The sequence below is a fragment of the Thalassophryne amazonica genome, chromosome 5 (genome assembly GCF_902500255.1).
Source record: "Thalassophryne amazonica chromosome 5, fThaAma1.1, whole genome shotgun sequence".
NCBI lineage: Eukaryota > Metazoa > Chordata > Actinopteri > Batrachoidiformes > Batrachoididae > Thalassophryne > Thalassophryne amazonica.
The window spans coordinates 102,245,897-102,270,881 of record NC_047107.1 but is presented as its reverse complement, the minus strand read 5'-3'; the positions used below and the strand labels follow the sequence as shown (position 1 = coordinate 102,270,881).

At 39.1% G+C, this 24,985-nt stretch overlaps 1 protein-coding gene across 2 annotated transcripts in view; it reads left to right on the top strand.

Moving 5' to 3' along the window:
• The window catches only part of psat1 (phosphoserine aminotransferase 1), a 51,528-nt gene extending 27,089 nt beyond the window's left edge, over positions 1 to 24,439 (top strand). The window contains exons 5-9 of one of the 2 annotated variants that reach the window (XM_034170989.1): positions 4,666 to 4,838; positions 5,466 to 5,635; positions 14,031 to 14,159; positions 15,922 to 16,056; positions 24,079 to 24,439. In XM_034170989.1, the coding sequence (XP_034026880.1) occupies positions 4,666 to 4,838; positions 5,466 to 5,635; positions 14,031 to 14,159; positions 15,922 to 16,056; positions 24,079 to 24,181 (710 nt within the window). In that variant the 3' untranslated portion in view covers positions 24,182 to 24,439. Of the gene's footprint in view, positions 1 to 4,665; positions 4,839 to 5,465; positions 5,636 to 14,030; positions 14,160 to 15,918; positions 16,057 to 24,078 lie in introns of both variants that reach the window. The other variant, XM_034170988.1, reaches the window with a different exon arrangement.
• Positions 24,440 to 24,985: the final 546 nt, after the last annotated feature.

Below are 24,985 nucleotides of genomic sequence, written 5' to 3'. Positions count from 1 at the left end.
AAGCAAATCTCTAAAACTTGATAAAACCTGTAAATAATAATTAGTTTTATTGCCAGTTTTCTTTAGACAAGTCAGGGGATGGAAACATAAGTGATAAGAATGATAAATGATAAGAATGGTGACAAAGGTCAGTTTCAGTTTGTACAGGGATCAAAAGTTAAAGTTGCTCCATTAATTTTGCTCCAGCTGTATTTGTGCTGAATTTGATGCTTGTATCAACATTTGAAGGATTGATTCAGTTATCTGCTGCACTAATAAGCCAACAGAGAACCAGCTGTTTTCTGTTAGTTTAAACACGTTTGCACTCTTAAACAGCTAACAGACAGACATGGCAACCTGAATTAAAGGAGAAATGCTGCTTTTAACAACCTGGACCTCATTTCTGATATAAAATACGGTCATTTACTCAACAATGTAAGTTTGGTGTGGTTAGAACTCCATAGTTCAAACAATGTGTTCAGTTCAAATCGGGAGCAAACATTTTTCTTCTAAGGTGGATTAGAACTTTTTGTGGTACATAGGACAAACTACTGGACAGGAGGAACCTAGCAGTCAATGTGACTCACTGATTTGAAAATGCAGCTCTTTCAATCAGGTGTGTGGTGCCGTGACATGTCAATCATCTGTGTCCAGTCAGATTTCAGGGGAGTCCAGTGAAACCCCGGCCTCTGCTCTAGCTCCACCCAATGTTTGACATTTCCTGTTTCACTGTGACTGAGATTTTGGCACTTCCTGTTTGAGTGTGAGCTTGCCACTGAGTTACTGCAAGATTCCATGGAATCTCGTTTGTCAATCCAGGAAGTGTTTGACATTTGAACATTTCCTGTTTTAATGTGGACTTGAATTTTGGCACTTGCTGTTTAGGATGCCCTGTACCATGAGTGAGCTTCGCGACGCTTCGCTCATATGATATGACTATGATTTGACACAAAGTGCAGCAACAGTGAAAATTAAACATTCTTAAACAAAACAGTAATAATAACACGCTCATTTTGCACTCCTCATAAGGGTAGGATACTGTGCCCTCCAAAAGTATTGGAACACTTGGAATTTCACACATTTTAATTTGTTTATGCCATTTTAAATATAAGAAATACAAAAAAAGAATAAAAATTTCTAAAATTATCTTCCTCAAACTGAAAGCAAATCTCTAAAACTTGATAAAACCTTAAATAATAATCAGTTTTATTGCCAGTTTTCTTTAGAGAAGTCAGAGGATGGAAACATGAACATTTCCAAGTCACTGAATATGTCTTGGACTTTATTGGCATCAATTATGAAGAAATGCAAAAGTTTCTTTCACCAAAAAAATCAAATCTAGGCTTTCATCTCAAATGTACTTTCTGTCAAATTGTAGCTGAACTTTCAGATCTTCTTTTTAAGAAAATCCTCCTCTACACCACTTCATTAGGAAGCTGGATTTTATATTTTTAATTTATATCAAGTTGTAGCGATTTGCTTTCAGTTTTAGTTAAGGAAGATAATTTTAGAAAAAATGTATTTGAAATGGAATAAACAAATTAAAATGTATGAAATACCAAGTGTTCCAATACTTTTGAGGGCAATTGAGAAACACTGAGGAGCAGCATCTAACATCTCATATATAGTGCAGCAGATAAGAGAATATTTAGAGTAGAATCCTGCAAATGGTGATACAAGTATCAAATTTGGCACAAATAATCCACAGACATGAACTCTTAAAACAAAAAAAAAACAACAACAATAAAAACTGATTGGCCACTTGAATTTTCAATAGGCAGCCAGGTAGGGGTCAATTGAAGAATTACACAGGGGTCGAAATTAAAAGATGCTCCAATCATATAGAAAACTACACCAAATTATTTGCCTGATCATAAAGAGTCCAAAAAAATGTATAGTTTTTGACAATCTGTGACTGAATATTATGGAGCTATGAGGTAAAAGCAGCAAGAATGGTGACAAAGGTCAGTTTCAGTTTGTACAGGGGTCAAAAGTTAAAGTTGCTCCATTAATTTTGCTCCAGCTGTATTTGTGCTGAATGTGATGCTTGTATCACAATTTGAAGGACTGTTTCAGTTATCTGCTGCACTAATAAGCCAACAGAGCATGAACCAGCTGCTGTCTGTTAGCTTAAACGTGTATATTTGGCAATCTGAATTAAAGGAGAAATACGTTTTACTGTGGATTTGAATTTTGGCACTTCCTGTTTAGGATGCCCTGTACCATGATTGAGCTTCGCTCCGCTGTGTGATGCTTCACTCATAATATTAAAAAAAGAACAAAAAAAGACATGTATATATTCACAACAACAAGGCGTGCTGAAATGTATATGGAGACAAGATATAAGTACCGTAGTGAAAGGATACTGAGGTGGAACATCTCAAGACTAAGGACAGCTCGGGGCTTGCGGCTGCAGCAACACGTAGGCCAGGGTAGCCCTTAACTGGCTCGATGGAAAGGGATCAGTTCCAGGTCTGCTAACGGTGACAGTGGTAGGCCTAGTTATCACTTTAGGTAGCAAACTCATCACAAGAAAATCAAATGAAAACAGTACTCTAAAATTGAAGACTAATCCGAACGACGTCTAACTGGCATATACATAAGGCAAGTGTAGCCTAGGCACGTTATTAGATAAATAAAAGCTTGTAGGTTAAACTGTAATTGTAGCTATGTTACTATATAAACAGAAGCTAAGATATCATATGTTTTAGGTTTCTATCTAAAGTTTACCTTGTTGGCTAGGTTATGGATAGCTACAGGCAGACAAATTTCATCTTCTACGTGCTTTCTAATGGAAACCTCAAACTTAGATATTATCTCTTGATATCTATTAAAAAATCTTTTAAACTGAAGAGCCAATTTATCATACAGAAACCATTGTTTAACTAATCTATTAGTAAGTTTATGGTGTCTAGTGGAAAAAATTTGGTAATTATCACAGATTTGACCAATTCTGACTAGTTGGGAGGTGTAAACACCGTATATATAGGTTTACTCGGTATGTTACTGCTCGTATAAGGAAATTTTACAATATGAAAGTCAAAATCATCCCGTTTGTCAAAAACTGCTGTTCTAAACTATCTATCTATAATGCTCAACTCTATAAGTATGAAAGTTTGTTATTGTTTTCTGTAGTCTATTGTAAGCTCTAATTCTGATGGATAAACATTTTTAAGTTCATTCTCAAAATTATGGTTATTTAAAGTAAGTAGGTCATCAATGTAAAGGAAGGTGTTACTAAAGGTTTTTGCTGACTGGCTGTCTGTTTTAAGTTTATCTTTAATAAATTTGTATTCACAATAAAAAGGAAAAGGTTTTCTAAAAGTGAAGCACAGTCTGTTCCCATAGGTATCCCTATTGTTTGTTTGAAAATTCTGTTGCCGACCTAGATATTGTCTACAAGGAATTCTATATACTCAGTCATGTTTTCTACAGTTACATTACGATCATGTGTCGATGTTTTGTTAGACCAGTATGTAGTGCTATCATTTCTAATAACGATGTATTTAGAGCCTCTAATCCTAAAAGCTGCCCTGACAAGTTCACTGATACTGTATATAAGTTGGTGATGTCGGATGTTCATATACAGGGTGAAAAAAATCAAAACTATCAATGTGTAGCTACTTTTGTTTTGTTTAACTTTTTTAGTTTATTTAAAACCTCTGTGGCATTATCGATAATCCAAAAACAATTAACTCCAGTGTTCAGTGTTGTGCCTTTGCAGTATTGTTTAAAATGTTTTGGAACTAATTTAAGGCTAGAGGTTAGCAATTGGGATAATGGTTTAGTAGTACATGCACTAGAGGCTGCTATAAATCTACTACCTATTGGATTTTTGTGCATTTTGGGAAGCCAGTAAAAGGATAATTGTGTCATATCGGTAATAATTTTAATGTTAGATTTCGTCATAAATTCTTGTGTTTTGTTACAATATCTTCCACGTGACTATTACAAGACATGTTTGTGGGCTAGTCCCATCACTAGTGCTAAGTTCCTTTTAAACTACATCTAAGTAATATTTTTTGGAATATTGTTGTTGGTTTTATCTGCTGATACTAAAACAAAACATCTTTGAAAGTTATTTAGGTATTCTAGGCAAACCTTGTCTGACAGTACATTTTTTTTGTATGGATTTTGCCTTTTTTTCTAAGTCTGTCTATCCTAATTTGAATTTTTTCTAATACTCTGCCTACCCATTCGTCCAGTGTTCTAGTATCTACTTTTTTTTTTGTTTGTTTTTTTAGCCCAATGTTTTTTGTAATCCCTAATGGCTTTTTTAACCATTATGAGGTTTGTGTCCCAATTAACATTATTTTGTTCTCTAAACGATGGTCCATTACTAAGTAATTTTCTAAGCTTCCTGTTCTCAATTATTCCAAGGTTACCGGTTATTACATGTCCTCTTGGTTTGTATTTGAAATTTGACAAGTGACAGTCGCAGCTAAGGTTTGTAGTTCCTAATTCAAAGTCTGAATTTTTTTATGCTTTGTTTGAAATTAAAAACTTTTCCAGCTATGATTTTAGTATATGAATAGCTAATAATGTGGGGTGTGTGTGTGTGTGTGTGTGTGTGTGTGTGTGTGTGTGTGTTGAATACTAATGAAATTTGGTATAGTTTTTTTTTTTTTTTTTGGGATTGGTTTGCTTATGTTAGTTTTTGCAACATTGTTTTGTAAATCCCTCCAGGAATCCCCGACCCCAGCAGCTGGACTCTGAACCCTGCTGCCTCCTACGTGTACTACTGCTCGAATGAGACAGTCCATGGTGTCGAGTTCAACTTTACGCCTGAAACACACGGTGTGGTACTGGTCAGTGATATGTCCTCCAACTTCCTGTCCAGACCCGTGGATGTGTCCAAGGTGATTTGAAGAATGAGACTCAGTAAAACGTTTTATAACAGAACTCCTGTGTTTCCCTTACCAAAAAGTAGTATATGCAAGTATGTTTCAAGTATACTTCTAGTTTACTTTTTATATACTTATCAGTACTATTTTTTGGTAAGGGTTATTTTCCTAAATTTCCCAAAACAATCAGACTGGATGCCAAGTTTTATTTTCTATATGGAGGAAACATTGGTACAAAGTACATTCATGTCAGCAGTCAAGTTACCTTCGTGATGTTTTCATTCGGTTGGATGAAATTCTTTAAATGCATCCACACGTTACTGCTGTAAGTTCTAACGTAGTGAAAAATGGAAGCGGTTTGACAATTGCACTCCTCATTAACACTTTCCATTTAGTCCAGATTGTTTAGGTTTTTTTTTTTAGTGAACATTGTTAGTATAAATTATTACCCTATATTACATATGCATTATATATTCCCTATAAAGTTTGTTTAAAGTAAGATGGTTAAGCGGTTTCATACCGAATATGGCCATATTCTTAGATCTTGGAGTAATATTAAAATAAGCTATTATTTTAAAAAAATATCTCAAACACCCTTGGGCAGAGCCAAGTGACAAAACATTGTCTCCTGTGTTTGTGTAGTTTGGGCTGATTTATGCGGGTGCTCAGAAGAATGCGGGCTGTGCCGGTGTGACTGTAGTCATCGTCAGGGAGGACTTGCTGGGCCACGCCTTGAAAGAGTGCCCCATTGTCCTGGACTACAAGGTGCAGGCTGAAATGAACTCCCTGTACAACACACCACCTTGTTTCAGGTATAGACACACTTCAGTTTTTAGTTTGAGACACTCTTCTTTCTGTACATATTAAGATATATCTATATTGCATTGTTTTCAGAGAAAACACACATTTGAAAAACATATTTTTGGTTAAAAAATTGATTTTAATATTTTAAGATTATTGCAAAGCACTTTATATATGGTATTGTCCCAAAGGTAAGATGGCCTCAATTCTAAGATGACCCCCCCCAAAGACTTCTGACTATAATGATTGTAGCATATGTACGTGTGCGGCAACCCCTTCCCCCTACACACACATATATATACACACACACACACACACACAAACCCCATTTCTATCTAATTGCATTTTTGAGATAGTCTTTTTGTGTTAGCATTCTTATTACACTCTGTGACATTATTTCCTGGTGCTTGAGAGTTGTTTGATAACTTCTGTATTTATGAGTATAACGTTTTTATATAACATCTCTTCTGTTGCTCAGGCCCCTTGTTTATGTAGCATTTGTCATGGCGCTATGGAGCGATACATTCCAGTGTTTTCATTGGGGAAAAAAAACTGTAGATTTTGTTTCAGTGACAAGAAACAGTTAACAATAATCATACAATGCATACAGTCATTCATAAATTCATTCAGCAGCAATGTTAGTCTGTTCAGCTGCTTCCACAGGAAGTTAGAGGTGTGGGTCACTCAGTCCTCTGGGGCACACGCTTTTCACAGGTATTTGACGCCACCTACTGTTGTGAATATATTGACATGTAAATGTTTAAATCCGAATTATAAGATTGCCCCTTTTTCCACATGTATTTCAAGGAAAATATAATATTTTTATTCAGAGTATTACAATATTTATAATATTGGTCAGGGGTGGTGGCCAAGTGGTTAATGCACTTGGTTTCAGTTCAGAAGGTTCCAGGTTCAAATCCCACCCCTGCCACATTTCTCCATGTAATGTGGAGTTGCGTCAGGAAGGGCATCCGGCGTAAAACTTGTACCAATTCAACATGCAGATCCACCTTGGATTTGCTGTGGCGACCCCAAGTGCAAACAAGGGAGCAGCTGAAGGGACTTACTTTACAATATTTATAATATTGCGCAAAGGTTTTGGTACCCTACAATTTTGAAAACGTTTAGTGTTTGATCTATATATTAAAAATGAAGTGGCCTCTGTGTACATGTGTGTAACGTGTTGATCACGGAGAAACTGGGTAGAGCTGACATTTACCGTTTGGTATGTTTATGTATTTTGGGTCAACGATGAACGCCATGAAAACGGAAAACATACAGGCAGCCAGTGAAGTGATGCCAATACAGGACATATATGATCTCGCGTTCGAGTGCCTGTCAAAAGTTGTACAGCGGCATTTTGAACCAACTGCAGACGCAAAAGTAACGACTGATTGACTCCCACATAATGTGCGTTACAATAATCCAGCCGAGATTAAATAAAAGCATGGATCACTCTCTCAAAGTGCTGTCTAGACAAGAAAGATTTGACAGTTGCAAACCACCATAGATGTTAAAAACCAGATTTTACCACAGCTTTAATTTGGCTGTCCAATTTAAAACCACTGTCCACCTTAAAACCAAGATAATTAATAACAGTATCAAATAAACCCCCAAAGCTCCTAAGACAATGACAAGACATTAAAATTTAAAAAGTTCAAGGTCAACCAAGCTTTAATGTCATCTAGGCATACCAAGAACTGTTTTATAGAACTGACATCCTTCTGCCCTAAGAGCAGATAAATTTGGCAATTGTCAGCATAGCAATGAAATCAAATCCCATGCCGTCTATGGATGGAACCCAGAGGCAGTAAATACAGTCAGAAAAGCAGTGGCCCTAGAATTACACCCTGTGAGACACCACATAACACCGACGCTGCAGATGATTCTGAACCATGAATATGCACAGAAAAGGTTCTGTCTACCAAGTAAGACCTAAACTGTTCAAGTGCTGTGCCACCGATGCCCACTAAGTGATGTAGTGGAGATAATAAAATGTTATGGTCCACTGTATCGAAGGCAGCAGTTAAATCAAGCAAAACTAAAACAACGTGGTTACTAGAATCACATGCAAGAAGGATGTCATTAAAAACCCTTATTAAAGCAGACTCTGTGCCATGAAGGGTTTTAAAAACTGACTGAAAAACCTCCATAATTCTGTTCTAATTTAAAAACTGCTTCAGTTGACAAAAAACAATTTTCTCTAAAACCTGGCCAGGTTTCTTAAGCAGTGGCTATACCACTGCATGTTTAAAATTCGGAGGACAGACTGCCCTACAATAGCTGAAATTTCCTTAAAAAAATCATGGAGGGACAGGATCATGAGAACCTAAATGTTTAATATGGCCAACCACATCCTCTAAGAGTAAAAGAGTCACAGACTCAAACTGAGTAAAAATAACAGAGTAAGGGTCCAAAACAGAGGGATCATAATCAGGAGCTGTGATAAGAGCCCTGATGTTTGCAATTTTTTCAATAAAAAGGAAAAAATGCAGAAATATTGCACAGGAGAAGCATCCAGACATACATTCAGTGGAACACTTAGTACAGAGTAAATATAACACACGTGGATTATGTCTGTTGGAGGAAATAATATTTGCAAAATATTCCCATTTTGCCTTTTTAACTGCACTCTGATAGTGGCACCAGCAGTCTTTTAAAATTTGAAGACACATCAGCAGTTTGTCCTTTTTCTACCTGCATTCAGCTCGGCGACATTCCCTTCTGATAGCACGAGTTCTGTCATTAAATCAAGGCTCAATTTTATCCCTAGGCTGCCTGGTTTTTAATGGAGCCACCGAGTCCAAAATGGTTTGACAGGAAGAATAAAACCAAGAAGTAAACTCTTCTACTGGATATCAGAGGAAGGAACGTCTGAAGGACCACAGAGCTGATGGAAAGCAGTAGAAAACTGATCAGCAGTAGAAGGGTTAATAACCCAACAACGCCAAACAGGAGCAGGAACATGAGTTTTAACTGCAGTCTGTGTCAAATCAACAGTAAATATGAAAGGTCAGTGGAACACTGACCAGTCTTGTCGAAACATCTTTTTGCTGTTTTACTTTCAGTTTTCACGACTGATTGATTTGCACTTCCCAGCCACCGTACCAAGGCGCAAACATTTCAAATTCGGTGGCAGAGCAAAAAGAAGGGAAAGTCAGTGGTACATTTGCAAATCTTATCGAAAGGTGTGCTTGGTGTTTTTGCTATTTTACTTTCAGTTTTCACTCACTCTGAAAAGTTAATTCAGTGGGTTTGCATATATCGCAGTAAGAAACAGCTGTACTGCCTTAACAGAATCTCTGAAACACATTCAGTTTATTGATTGAGTTGGATATACAAATGAAATCCCCAAAGGTTTAACAGTTACACTCAACAAAAATATAAACGCAACACTTTTGGTTTTGCTCCCATTTTGTATGAGATGAACTCAAAGATCTAAAACTTTTTCCACATACACAATATCACCATTTCCCTCAAATATTGTTCACAAACCAGTCTAAATCTGTGATAGTGAGCACTTCTCCTTTGCTGAGATAATCCATCCCACCTCACAGGTGTGCCATATCAAGATGCTGATTAGACACCATGATTAGTGCACAGGTGTGCCTTAGACTGCCCACAATAAAAGGCCACTCTGAAAGGTGCAGTTTTATCACACAGCACAATGCCACAGATGTCGCAAGATTTGAGAGAATTTGGCAGTACATCCAACCAGCCTCACAACCGCAGACCACGTGTAACCACACCAGCCCAGGACCTCCACATCCAGCATGTTCACCTCCAAGATCGTCTGAGACCAGCCACTCGGACAGCTGCTGAAACAATCGGTTTGCATAACCAAAGAATTTCTGCACAAACTATCAGAAACCGTCTCAGGGAAGCTCATCTGCATGCTCGTCCTCCTCATCGGGGTCTCGACCTGACTCCAGTTCGTCGTTGTACCCGACTTGAGTGGGCAAATGCTCACATTCCCTGGCGTTTGGCACGTTGGAGAGGTGTTCTCTTCACGGATGATGCGAAGGAGATGTGTTGCACTGCATGAGGCAAATGGTGGTCACACCAGATACTGACTGGTATCCCCCCCCCCAATAAAACAAAACTGCACCTTTCAGAGTGGCCTTTTATTGTGGGCAGTCTAAGGCACACATGTGCACTAATCATGGTGTCTAATCAGCATCTTGATATGGCACACCTGTGAGGTGGGATGGATTATCTCAGCAAAGGAGAAGTGCTCACTATCACAGATTTAGACTGGTTTGTGAACAATATTTGAGGGAAATGGTGATATTGTGTATGTGGAAAAAGTTTTAGATCTTTGAGTTCATCTCATACAAAATGGGAGCAAAACCAAAAGTGTTGCGTTTATATTTTTGTTGAGTATATTTAAGTTTATTTCAGTTAAATAAATTAGAATTTCGTTAGCAGATTATACTTTTGGAATATCCTTAATTTGTTTAGGAAATTTCATTCAGAATATTTGGAAAGGACTACTTATACTGATCATTTTTACTTTGATTTACCAATATCATCAAATATATTTAAACTAACATCTTATTAATTTACCCATTATTTCCAAGTGTAAAAATGTTTCACCAGACACAATTAAGTAGAGCACAGTTCAGGTTTATCTAGTGGATTGATTTGCACTCCTCAGCCACCATACCAGGTGCAAACACTTCAAATTCAGTGGCTGAGAGAGAAGGATGGAGAACTCAGACTACACAAATTCCAGTTTTTACACGCGTTGGGATGCGCACAGAAGTGCGTATTTGACATGTTCTGTGCATCTAAATGCTGTGTTTTAAGAGTTCCACATTGCGGCGTGAAGAACGGTGTATTTTTGAGACAGTGCTCTCTGCTCAGTCCACGTCAGGGCTGCGAGGGACTGAATGGAGATCACAGTGACGTCCACCCGCCTGCCGCCACTGCCACTTTTACCACACAAAATGCAGTTTATTTTATTTGTTGTTTAAGTCGTTGTCATCACAATTAAACAGCTAGAAGAATATCTCCCTTTTACAGACTCTGCGGCTTTTAACTGCACCGTCTTTAATTATGCGACAAAAGCACCACAACCGAAACCAAACTTCTCAAGAATTTTACCTGAACGGAAGCCTGTTGGAACGACGAAGAAACGGCAATTAGAACAAAATGCTGCTTGTTGTTGCTCTAGAAGAAGGTTTTAGGTTTCACAAAGAGAATTGTTTTAGATCAGAGTCCCTCTGCGGGCTGCGAACCTTCTCTCAGCCTGACTGTAGCTGCTGACACTGCAAAGGCTGTGATGGACACTTTTCCTTTTTCACTCCTTTCTGTCCCGTCATTTATTTTAAAGGTTTTCCAGTGCTGACAAAAAGCTTCTCCACTTTATTTCTCTTAGTTTTGTAGTTATGAGTATTTTGCTGTTTCCTGACAGCTCACCATCAAACCAAACTTCACAAGTATTTTACCTGAACGTAAGCTTGTTGGAATGACGACGAGGAAATGTAAACGGTGATTAACAAAATGCTGCTTGTTGTCTGAAGTTTCACACAGATCCCTGAGTGTGATGAAGCAAAGAAAACCGCTTTAGGTCACAGCACATCTGCCTGTACTTCTGTTTTTTGCCACCAGGCGGTGCCATCGTATAACAGAAAGCTGTAATTCCGGTGTTTGCCACAGGGTGGTTTTTCGTTTAAATGTTCCCAAAATTTGTGACGTTTGACCCAATTATCAGTGGTAAATATTATTGGAACCACTCCAAAAATTGTAGGCATAGAAACACAGGTAGTCTGCATGTTCTGACCAAATTTCAAGTCAATCAGATGAAAAATGCTCCAAATTTAAGGTGAACAAACAAACATAAAAAAACAAACCAACAGACACACCAACAGAGCCTTTTCAAATTACTTTGACAAGACTATGTTGGTGTGGCTGTTGGTTTGTTTGTTAGTCTTGTCAAAGTAATTCGAAAAGGCTCTGTTGGTGCGTCTGTCAAATTACTTCAACAATACTAACAAAGATAAACAAACAAACAAACCAACAGACACACCAACAGAGCCTTGTCGAATTACTTTGACAAGACTAAAAACAGGCAGGTGATCCGAGACTCCAAAGTCACAGATTTCCAAGTCAGTCACAGAAGGACTGCAGGAAAGAACCAGGTCCAGAGTGTGTCCGTGTCCGGTAATGTGTAGGGCCACATACGGACTGAACAAGAGTCAACAAGTCTTAAAAATTTCTTTGCCAGTGACTTATCAGGACAACACACATGTATATTAAAATGTCCAATAATAATATGTTGATAACAAGAAGCACTTGGAGAGCGCAAACCTCCGCCAAGGCCATAGGGTCACTGACGTCACATGCAATACCCTTTGGCAAAGAGACTTATTCCACGTCATTTCACGCATCTACCGTCATGGTTCAGATTCAGTGGTTAACCCTCTGGGGTCTGAGGGCATTTTTTGGACAGTTCACTCGCCTGGCATAAATGTTTTATTATTGCTGTTAACAGCTCTCCCTGCATCCCACAATCAACTTTTATGTCTCTTTTTTTCAGGACAACCAAGGAAAAGTAAAGCGGAAAATAATTTTCCACACACATTTATTCAAAACACACAGCAAACTATAATAAATAAACTAGTAACACGTCACTCCTAAAAACAATCTTTGGTGTGTCACATGAGGTGAATCTGCCCTACGATTGGATTTTGGACAACCACGTGACTGTGAACCAGTTCCGATGGGACACTCACATTGCTCACATCATCACACAGCTTCTATGAGGAGTACAAAGATGGTGGATGGTGGCTCAAAAGTCCGCGCAGTTAAATTTTCAGCAAAAAAAAAAAAAAGGGCAAGTTTCTATCTCATATCATTAAAAAGATATTTATAATTTAGTAAAGCTTGTTCTCAGCCGTCGTATACGACAGCGTAGGACCCAGAGGGTTAAACCCTTAGATCTTCAGTAAATATATTTATAAAGAAACTGCATGAACTACACAAGTTTTTTTTTTTTTTTTAGTTTTTTTTTTTTCTAATAATTTTATTCAATGAGGAGAAACAAATGCTAAATTATTGTTGTGTCGTAACTTAACTTTTGTTCAGCTTTTGTTTGTGACCCGTCTTCATGAAGTTAGATGCAAAAATGTTGAAATTGGCCCTATCCTGCAATGATAAAAAAAAAAATCCTTAAAAGAATTTACTGGATCCGGATCGTGTTCTGGATCATTACCAAAATTTAATGACGTCTAAGTTAGGCCAAGATACACCCCTGGTAAAAATTTCATTGAAATCTGTTGAGGATTTTTTGAGTAATCCTGCTAACAAACCAACCAACAAACAGACGCAACCGAAAACATAACCTCCTTGGTGGAGGTAATTAACCATGAAAAATCAGAAAAGTCATTTATGAAGTCCTTGTTTTATTTGGCAAACAAGGTCAACTCGAAACTGGACAATGAATACTGTAGAAAGCAATGCTTACATTTATAATACCTGTTGTAAACAGTTGCTGTGCCTCCGCCTCTCCCTGAAGCCCATGGTGAATTAAAATAACCAGAATCTGCTGGTAAAAGCGCAGCGACGGCACTGGACGCACCAACAGACAGCCAGGTCTCAGTCACACACAGAAAATCCAGATCACGGGAACTAAAAAAAGTCCAGAAGAATAAAAGTTTTATTTACCAGCGATCTGGCATTTACCAGGCCCACCCTTACAGGAGCTGGAGCTGAAGCATGGGCCTCAAGTTGAGGAGCCCGGCACAGCGGTCTCGGGTTTCTGAGACATTATGGGCGCAGATTGAGCCAGAAAGGGCACGGGTGGCAGGACTGATGTACTTCAGAACCACGGGCACCAAACAGGCATCATCAGGATCCAAGAAACGCTGAGATAGAAAAAATCTCAAAGGCTCAATATAAAAAAATGTATTTGTTCGTAGGTATTGTAACTGGTACATGATAACATAAAAACAGTTGGTGGTGACTCAATAACAAAATTCCTTTGGTTGCTCTCATTCGCTGTGGGTCATCTCAGCAGATTTGGTATGGATTCATATCTTGAATTTAACAAAAGACTTTGGCCAGATACCCTTGCCTATGCAACACGAGATCGACAAAGAGAATGGGCATTGGTGGATTTTCACTCAGGTCAAGAGTGCAAACAACTGTGCTACCTGATTAAATGTTGCATGTTGGAGGAGACCAGTTTGACAAATTTCATGTGGTTTTCTTCCGTAAATGAAGTTATACAGTGTTATAATTATATTTACTTATAAATGCTATTTGCTGCATTCCATGATAATTTTTTTAAGGTTTTAAGTGTTCCACTTTCACATATTGAAGACTGAAAAGACTTGAATGGTAGTGTGTCCAAGAAAATGTGATGAATTGCATCTTTTTTGTGTGTTTATCTTTTGTGTTCAGTATCTACATCATGTGTCTGGTTCTGGAGTGGGTCAAGAACAATGGTGGAACCGCTGCCATGGAGATGCTCAGCAAGCAGAAGTCCTCCATGATTTATGACATTATCAATTCCTCTAATTGCTTCTACATGTAAGTCCAACAAATCTCACTTATACGAGGTCTGTCAATAAAGTAACAGTCCTTTTTATTTTTTTTCAAAAACTATATGGATTTCATTCATATGTTTTTACATCAGACATGCTTGAACCCTCGTGCGCATGCGTGAGTTTTTCCACGCCCGTCAGTGATGTCATTCACCTGTGAGCACGCCTTGGGAAGGAGTGGTCCCGCCCCCTCGTCGGATTTTCATTGTCTGGAAATGGCGGAATGAAAAGGACTTTTTTTTCCATCAGAATTTTTTCAGAAGCTGTTAGAGACTGGCACCTGGAAACCATTCGAAAAAGTTATCTGGCTTTCGGTGAAAATTTTACAGGCTTCACAGAGAATAAGGACTGTTACTACAGCTTTAAGGACCCCTTTAAGGATGCTCGGCGCTCCGAGCTGCGACGACGCGGCACAAGTCACCGGACCATTTCTAAACGGATGGCTCTATGGATACGAGACCGTCGTGTGCTCTCTCTGGTTATCACAAGAGCTGGACATCAGCCATTTTCTGGCAGATTTCACTTAAGAGATTTTGTCATGGAAAGCCGCGCGGAGGCTTCGCGCGTAAAGACCGATTCGCTTTGGAAGCGAGACAAAGGAACACCTCCGTTTCGGCGTGTCAAAGGACAACACGCCGAAACGGAGGTGTTCCTTTGTCTCGCTTCCCAAGCGAATCAGTCGTGACGCGCGAAGCCTCTGCGCGGCTTTCCATGATAAAATCTCTTGTTAAAAGTGAAATCTGACGGAAAATGGCTGATGTCCAGCTCTTGTGATAACCAGAGAAAGAGCACATGACGGTCTCGTATCCACAGAGCCAACCGTTTAGAAATGGTCCGGTGGCTTGTGCCGCGTCGTCGCAGCTCGGAGCGCCGAGCGTCCTTAAAGCCGTCCTTAAAGCTGTAGTAACAGTCCTTATTGTCTGTGAAGCCCGTAAAATCTTCACCGAAAGCCAGATAAATTTTTCGAATGGTTTCCAGGTGCCAGTCTCTAACAGCTTCTGAAAAAATTCTGATGGAAAAAAAGTCCTTTTCATTCCGCCATTTCCAGACAATGAAAATCCGACGAGGGGGCAGGACCACTCCTTCCCAAGACGTGCTCACAGGCCGTCACCGACAGGCGTGGAAAAACTCACGCATGCGCACGAGGGTTCAAGCATGTCTGACGTAAAAACATATGAATGAAATCCATATAGTTTTTGAAAAAAATAAAAAGGACCGTTACTTTATTGACAGACCTCGTAGTTGTTTTTAATGTATTCCAAGTCAATAGCTGAACGTTGGTTCACTGATGTGCCAGTTGATGGTGTGGATCCACAGTGTGGAATTTCTGTGTTTGACTGAAAACATTTAAAACTAATGGAGTTTTTTTGCCACCAGGTTTGACCATTTTGGCTTGAGCCTGGGTTTAAACAGTGTCAAGTCATTTACATCAGTTTTAAGCACTCAGTGATGAAAGTTTTCCGGAAATTACCATAAATTCGGGTTTTACTCATGTGGTGAACGCTTGTGGGTTATTTTTGGTAGAATCCATTCATTCAGTTCCATGCCGAAACAGTTGATGGCAGTAATTCTTGCTGAAAACTGAAGTGCTGAGCTTTAAAATCTAACATGAAGCTGGTTAACCCCAAATGCTACGCAGTCTTCATCCTGCAGATTTAAAATCAGCACCTTCTTTTGTTTTCCTGCCCTGTAGTTATAAGTAATAAGTTAAAGCTTCTTGGTTAACTCTGCTTTCATCTATGCAGCAGTCCAGTGGACGCAGCGTGTCGGAGTTGCATAAATATACCATTTCGTGTTGGAAAGGCCGGCGGAGATGATGTCTTAGAAAAAGAGTTTCTGGATGGTGCTTCGAAACGTGGAATGATTTCACTGAAAGGACACAGGTACTGATATATGAAAACTTTTCTTTTAAATTATTTCCTCTGTGTTAATTTTGGGTTTGGACCATGCTTTAGTATATCTTAGTAAACTCAACCACATGGGGTGTGCAGCCAGTACATGGTGACCGCTGGTCCCAAGCCTGGATAAATGAGGAGGGCAGAAGGAGGCAGGGTGTTAACCTTAAAGTTTGTCAAATCTCAGCCACATGGAGTGTGCAGCCAGTAGACTGAGTTCCGGTCTCAAGGCCGGAGAAATGAGTAGGGTTGCATCAGGAAGGGTATCCGGCATAAAAGAAGCCAACATAACCACACAGAGTACAAATTGAATTTCCTTACCAGATCGGTCGATGCCTGGGTTAACAGCGACCGCCACCAGGGCCGTTTCCCAACAGGGTGCCAGCGGAAACTGGGCTACCGCTGGGTGAAGAAGAGGAGAAGAATTGGTCCACAGACAGCAGAACAAGAGGAAAACTGAAAGGGTGGAAGTTAGAGTCGGGACTTTGAATGTTGGCAGTATGATTGGTAAAGGGAGAGCGCTGGCTGATATGATGGAGAGGAGAAAGGTAGATATAGTGTGTGTGGAAGAGAAGAAGTGGAAGGGAAGGAAGAGCAGGTGTATAGGCAGTGGGTTCAAGTTGTTGTATCATGGTGTGGATAGGAAGAGAAATGGTGTTGGGGTCATTGTAAAGGTAGAGTATGTTAAGAGTGTGTTGAAAGTGAAGCGAAGATGAGTGTGAAGTGGGACATTGAATGGGGTGATGATGAATATCATCAGTGCATATGTCCTGCAGGTAGGTGGTAGTTGATTTTGCAAAAAGGATGAAAATGGCTGTGTTCAGTACCTACAGTAGTGTTCAGAATAATAGTAGTGCTATGTGACTAGAAAGATTAATCCAGGTTTTGAGTATATTTCTTATTGTTACATGGGAAACAAGGTACCAGTAGATTCACTAGATTCTCAAAAATCCAACAAGACCAAACATTCATGATATGCACACTTAAAGCTATGAAATTGGGCTATTAGTAAAACAAAGTAGAAAAGGGGGTGTTCAAATAATAGTAGTGTGGCATTCAGTCAGTGAGTTCGTCAATTTTGTGGAACAAACAGGTTTGAATCAGGTGTCCCCTATGTAAGGATGAAGCCAGCACCTGTTGAACATGCTTTTCTCTTTGAAAGCCTGAGGACAATGGGATGTTCAAGACATTGTTCAGAAGAACAGCGTAGTTTGATTAAAAAGTTGATTGGAGAGGGGAAAACTTATACGCAGGTGCAAAAAATTATAGGCTGTTCATCTACAATGATCTCCATTGCTTTAAAATGGAAAAAAAAACAGAGACACGTGGAAGAAAACGGAAAACAACCATCAAAATGGATAGAAGAATAACCAGAATGGCAAAGGCTCACCCATTGATCAGCTCCAGGATGATCAAAGACAGTCTGTAAGTGCTGTGACAGAAGATGCTAATTCATAAGCTAATTCATTTGCAAGAATGCCCCGCAAAGTCCCTCTGTTAAATAAAAGACATGTACAGAAGAGGTTACAATTTGCCAAAGAACACATCAACTGGCCTAAAGAGAAATGGAGGAATATTTTGTGGACTGATGAGAGTAAAATTGTTCTTTTTGGGTCCAAGGGCCGCAGACAGTTTGTGAGACAACCCCCAAACTCTGAATTCAAGCCACAGTTCACAGTGAAGACAGTGAAGCATGGTGGTGCAAGCATCATGATATGGGCATGTTTCTCCTACTATGGTGTTGGGCCTATATATCGCATACCAGGTATCATGGATCAGTTTGGATATGTCAGAATACTTGAAGAGGTCATGTTGCCTTATGCTGAAGAGGACATGCCCTTGAAATTGGTGTTTCAACAAGACAATGACCCCAAGCACACTAGTAAACGAGCAAAATCTTGGTTCTAAACCAACAAAATTATTGCCTCGCAGATGTGAAGAAATCATGAAAAACTGTGGTTATACAACTAAATACTAGTTTAGTGATTCACAGGATTGCTAAAAAAGCAGTTTGAACATAATAGTGTTGAGTTTGTAGCATCAACAGCAGATGCTACTATTATTGTGAACACCCCCTTTTCTACTTTGTTTTACTAATAGCCCAATTTCATAGCCTTAAGAGTGTGCATATCATGAATGCTTGGTCTTGTTGGATTTGTGAGAATCTACTGAATCTACTGGTACCTTGTTTCCCATGTAACAATAAGAAATATACTCAAAACCTGGATTAATCTTTTTAGTCACATAGCACTACTATTAGAACACTACTGTACTTTAGGAAAAGAGAGGAGCACAGCACGACAAGAGTGGATGAAGGTGCACTACATTCTTTGTAGGAGATGCAATGTTTGGTCTGAGAATACTGATGGAGAAGTGTAGAGAAGGCCAGAAAGAGTTACATTATGTGTTTGTGGATGTAGAGAAAGCTTATTACAGGGTGCCAAGAAAAGAGATGTCGTATGGTATGAGGAAGTATGAAGTGGCAGAGAAGTATGTGAGGGTAGCGCAGGACATATACAAGGATAGTGTGACAGTGGTGAGATGCGCAGTAGGAATGACAGACTCATTCAAGGTGGTGGTGGGATTACACAAAGGATCAGCTGTTGTTCGCAATGGTGATGGACAGGTTGATGGATGAGATCGTCCATGAACTATGATGTTTGCAGATGACATTGTGATCTGTAGTGAGAGTAGAGAGTAGGTTGAGTCTAGCCTGGAAAGGTGGAAATATGCTCTGGAGAGAAGGGGAATGAAAGTCAGTAGGAACAAGACTGAGTACATGTGTGTAAATGAGAGGGAGCCCAGTGGAATAGTGCTGTTACAAGGAGTGGAAGTGGTGAAAGTAGATGAGTTTATATACTTGGGGTCAACTCTCCAAAGTAACAGAGAGTGTGGTACAGAAGTGAAGAAGAGAGTGGAGTAGGTGGAGAAAGGTAGCAGGAGTAATTTGTGACCAAAGAATAACTGTAAGAGTGAAGGGGAAAGTTTACAAGACAGTAGTGAGACCAGCAATGTTGTACGGCTTAGAGACAGTGGCACTAACAAAAAGACAGGAGGCAGAGCTGGAGGTGGCAGAGCTGAAGATGTTGAGATTCTCTTTTGGGAGTGATGAGAATGGACAGGATTAGGAATGAACATATCAGAGGGATAGCTCAGATTTTCTCAGATAATTTTGCTTAAATTTGGTGAAATTTCTCGGTTTGCAGGTATGCAGAGTGATTTCTATTGTCTCCACTGAGTTGCTGTGTAAGGTCGTAAAGCACGCTTCCCCCGATGAGTTAACTTGCGAGACCAGAGCCTCCATGATGCTGCACTCAGCGACCGCAGTAGGGAAGGGAGACGCTGAGCAGACAGAAAAAAAGCTCACCGTGAATACAAACATTTTCATTGAGAAAACAGCTCCAAATTAATTTATTAGTGTGTTTAAAAAAAATTAAGTGTGTGTGTATGGCAAGGGTCGGCAACCTTTGAGACATTGAGTGCCAATTTCAAATTTTCTAGTCGATGAGTGTGCCACTGTCAACAATAATGGTAAAAATGACACACTACAGGAATACGTTCAACAAATTCAGAGCAAACAGCAACGTATTTAACTAGTCAGTGTGGGCTGAGACTAAAATGAATCATAGGCTATGTCTCAATTAATATATCTTGCCTACCAGTCAGTGTGATCCCTGTCCTTGCTTTTCTTGGCTGAGCTTTTTTATCTGGGGTTCGTAGTTTGTCACTTTTAATTGTAAACATGCCTCAGAATGGTCCGTTATCAAACGGCTGCGGATGGGGCTGAGCACACTTTTCATGTGCAAAAATACCTGCTCACACAGGTATGTTGAGCAGTTCACAGGAAACATTTATTTCTGTATGTATTTATTTATTTATGTTCATTGTTAGTTGCTTTTATATATTCTGTTGTGTTTCTATTCAGGTTCTTTTTGTCTCTCTCTAAAATTGTATATAATAAGTATATATTGTATATAATAATCATTATATTATTAATATATAAACAAAAATACATTTAAAAAATATTACAATTTGAAAACAAATGCACCCGAACGTGATGACAACTGGAACTGCTTAATGCTAACTTTTAACATTGAAAATGCCATAGACATGCTAACGCGTTAGCATCGCTCCTGTTTTTAAGTATAAAATACATCTATCAACTGTTTCAGAAGACCATAACAGGTCGGTTTAACATAAAAAAGGTAAATAATACTCACAGACGTATGCTCTTTAGGGTTTTAGCGGGGGAAAATTAAGCGAAAGAAAGAATAAACGAAGCGATAGTTCGAAGCACTGCTTCAATCTGCGAACCACTGCTTCGATTGGTTCAAAGCAAAGCCGCGCTGCAGAAAAGTTGATCACAGACCCGCTGCAGGGTCTGTAATCAGTGTAGAGAAATGATCATTTTCCTGACAAACACCATGTTAGTTTAACAGTGTTACTGTTATTGATTTATTGTGTTTTTGTAGTTCAATTGGTTTAGTCAGTTTAGTTAAATGTCATGTTGCCATTACCATGAGTGGAAAGTGTAGTGCATTTGATGTCTCTGTTTGTGGGTGTATAAAAATAACAGCACCTGCTGGTGGCAGAAAGCAGAAAAGACAAAAACTCTGGCTCGGTTTTCATTCTTCTGCGCAGCTCACCATAATATATGTATAAAGAAGTAGTGTCTGTGTACATGTAGTGTGCCCGTGTATGGGTTCGATCACAGACGAACTGGGGAGAGCTGACATTTGCCATTTGGTATGCTTATATATTTTGGGTCAAAGATGAAAGCCACCAAATCAGAATGTTGATAGGATTAATATTCTTGGAGGAACTAGGGATATTAGCTAACAACACTGAACAATGGATGTTGATGATTACATTCTGGACTCACACAACATTCCAGCAGGAGGTGGTAAATCATATGTATATTAAAAGCGTGTGTGAATGTGTGTGTGTGTGATTTTATTTAGTAAGTTCAATGTAAGTACATAATAAAATTGTAAATATGTTAAAAATACATGGATGACGCAAGAAAGTGTAAACACCTATTTCCATTGTGATCCATTTAAAAATCAAATGACAAAATAGAAGTAATAATAATACTGATAATAGTAATGATAATAATAAGTGTGTATATAATAACAAGAACCTAAACAATTTATAAATACATTAAGAATAAATTAACATAAAAAATGTGTAACAGGAAATAAAAGGGTTGAGTTCTTCCTCTAAAAACTGTTGAAGTCGAAGGTCTAATGTTCTATAACCATTCTGGACTCCACACCATTCCAACTCATTATAGAAACTTTGCATAATTTATTACCACCCTTGAAAAAATGTCAGCTACCTATTCCAATCTGGAACTCTTGGACACCCACGGGCAACATGCTAGTGTTCTTCTTTTGTGTGTGCAGCGAATTCGAGATTTTGTACGTACCTGTTTTGTTTGTATTTGATGCATAAATAATAATAATAAAAAAAAAAACAATGGGCTTACACAGACTGTAAATGCTGGACCTACCTGTTTTTGGTTCACTTTTTAATTACAATGACATTATTAATGAAATTAGAATAAAAAGAGTTCAATTTCTTACCTTCTTGGCACAAATAACAGAGCTTCGAGATCATAGCACCTGGTCTTAACATTGACGTGGAAACACACTCACAACTTGATCATTGCTAAACACAGCACGGTGCATTATGCATTGTAAATAAATCCAGGGATACATCTCGTGATGCCATTGTCCCAAGATCCTGATGATATGAAATTTCCAGCTTGGCACAAAATAATGCTCAAAGCACACTCTGCAGTTGACATGGGATTAAAGAGAGTGAATGCATAGAACATGCATTTAAGTAAAATCTGTACAAGTAAAATCAAATCCAAGCACAATCTGATCCAACTATAATCCGTCTGAAAACACGACAGCACAATCACACCGTGTCACTTGTAGCATTGAACTGTGCAGTAAAGGGTCAATTCAAACATTGTTTTTTGCCCTCTGTGGTAATGGCGGCTCGCGCTCCTTGTCAGCACATGGCCAGGTGTGACTGTCCTCCAGCGTTCCTATATGTAACTCTAGGGTTTTTCCCAGTCTCTTCTGCCTATGAAGTTGCATGAAATGGTTTTAATTGGTATTTTAAGAAGGCAACATGTTACAGCTTCTCTACTGTTTGCAAAAAGAAAAGAAAAAAAATCCTCCCCCGCCCCAAGCACCACTATGCTCTAAATTTCTGAATCGGCATCTTGATATGCCACACCTGTGATGTGGGATGGATTGTCCCAGCAAAGAAGTGCTCACTAACACAGATTTAGACAGATTTGTGAACATTTGAGAGAAATTGGTGTTTTGTGTAAAAATAAAATGTTTTAGATGAAAAATGGGAGCAAAAACAAAAGTGTTGTGTTTATATTTTTGTTCAGTGTATATATATATATATATATATATATATATATATACACACACACACACACCCCCAACAAAAATATAAACGCAACACTTTTGGTTTTGCTCCCATTTTTCATCTAAAACATTTTATTTTTATTTTTACACAAAACACCAATTTCTCTCAAATGTTCACAAATCTGTCTAAATCTGTGTTAGTGAGCACTTCTTTGCTGGGACAATCCATCCCACATCACAGGTGTGGCATATCAAGATGCCGATTCAGAAATTTAGAGCATAGTGGTGCTTGGGGCGGGGGAGGATTTTTTTTCTTTTCTTTTTGCAAACAGTAGAGAAGCTGTAACATGTTGCCTTCTTAAAATACCAATTAAAACCATTTCATGCAACTTCATAGGCAGAAGAGACTGGGAAAAACCCTAGAGTTACATATAGGAACGCTGGAGGATAGTCACACCTGGCCATGTGCTGACAAGGAGCGCGAGCCGCCATTACCACAGAGGGCAAAAAACAATGTTTGAATTGACCCTTTACTGCACAGTTCAATGCTACAAGTGACACGGTGTGATTGTGCTGTCGTGTTTTCAGACGGATTATAGTTGGATCAGATTGTGCTTGGATTTGATTTTACTTGTACAGATTTTACTTAAATTGGCATGCTGACAGCAGGAATGTCAACCAGAGCTGTTGCTCGTGTATTCAATGTTCATGTCTCTACCATAAGCCGTCTCCAAAGGCGTTTCAGAGAATTTGGCAGTACATCCAACCAGCCTCACAACCGCAGACCACGTGTAACCACACCAGCCCAGGACCTCCACATCCAGCATGTTCACCTCCAAGATCGTCTGAGACCAGCCACTCGGACAGCTGCTGGAACAATCAGTTTGCATAACCAACGAATTTCTGCACAAACTGTCAGAAACCGTCTCAGGGAAGCTCATCTGCATGCTCGTCGTCCTCATCGGGGTCTTGACGTGACTCCAGTTCGTCGTCGTAACCAACGTGAGTGGGCAAATGCTCACATTCGCTGGCGTTTGGCACGTTGGAGAGGTGTTCTCTTCACGGATGATGCGAAGGAGATGTGTTGCACTGCATGAGGCAAATGGTGGTCACACCAGATACTGACTGGTATCCCCCCCAATAAAACAAAACTGCACCTTTCAGAGTGGCCTTTTATTGCGGGCAGTCTAAGGCACACCTGTGCACTAATCAGCATCTTGATATGGCACACCTGTGAGGTGGGATGGATTATCTCAGCAAAGGAGAAGTGCTCACTATCACAGATTTCGACTGGTTTGTGAACAATATTTGAGGGAAATGGTGATATTGTGTATGTGGAAAAAGTTTTAGATCTTTGAGTTCATCTCATACAAAATGGGAGCAAAACCAAAAGTGTTGCGTTTATATTTTTGTTGAGTGTATATACATCGCACTGTAGTATAAGTTGCAGGACTTCCCAAACTAGTAAAAACAAACATACTATGGCTTAAAGTACGGTATATACAAAATTTAGAAATGTAACACATCATCTTTGTGTGCCATCTTGTTTTGTTTTACTATTTGTTGTTTCTGGAGTTTTTGGACCTTACCTGTCACACTTTGTCTCCTCTTGCAGGTTAGTTGGAGGAATTCGTGTGTCTCTGTACAACGCTGTAACACTGGAGGAGACTGAAGCTTTGGCGAGTTACATGAAAGAGTTTCTGAAAGAACACCAGTGAAAACAGCCCATTGTCAGGCCAAGATGTGATGTAGTGAACCTGGTTAACCTCCCGATTCAGATTCCTGTCAGATCCGTACATTGCACTTTTAAAAATCATTCCTAATAAGGTGTAACCACTAATAACATTGCTTCTCTGTTCTACGTAGAATTAATTTTTTTAAGGATTATGTTGATTAGCTGTGCTTTACTGGGAATGCAGCGTTCTGGGTAGCTGTTTAAAAAATATTTCCAAAAAAGTAAATATAACTTGCCAATATCTTTGTTTCTTGTCCATACCGTAATTTCCGGACTATAAGCCGCGACTTTTTTCACATGCTTTGAACACTGCGGCTAAAACAATGATGCAGCTAATTTATGGGCCGGGGTTTCACTGGACTTTCCTGAAATCTGATTGGACACAGATGATTGACATGTCACAGCACCGCATGTCTGTTTGAAAGACCTGCATTTTGAAATTAATCACATTAACTGCTAGGTTCCTCCTGTCCAGTAGTTAGTGCTGTGTACCACAAAAAGTTCTAATCCACCTTAGTAGAAGAAGAAAAATGTTTGCTCCAGATTTGAACTGAACACGTCGTTTGATCTATGGACTTCTAATCCCACCAAACTTACACTGGTGAGTAAACGACCATATTTTATGCTGCACTTTGTGTCAAATCATAGTCATATCATATATCATACTGATATGAAAATTCAGTAAGGTATATCTTCTATTATACATTCCAAATCTAAGGTGGAACTAGTAGTAGAACTACTAGTGTTTACTAAGGTACACATAAGTTTCTTTAAAAAAGAGAGAGAG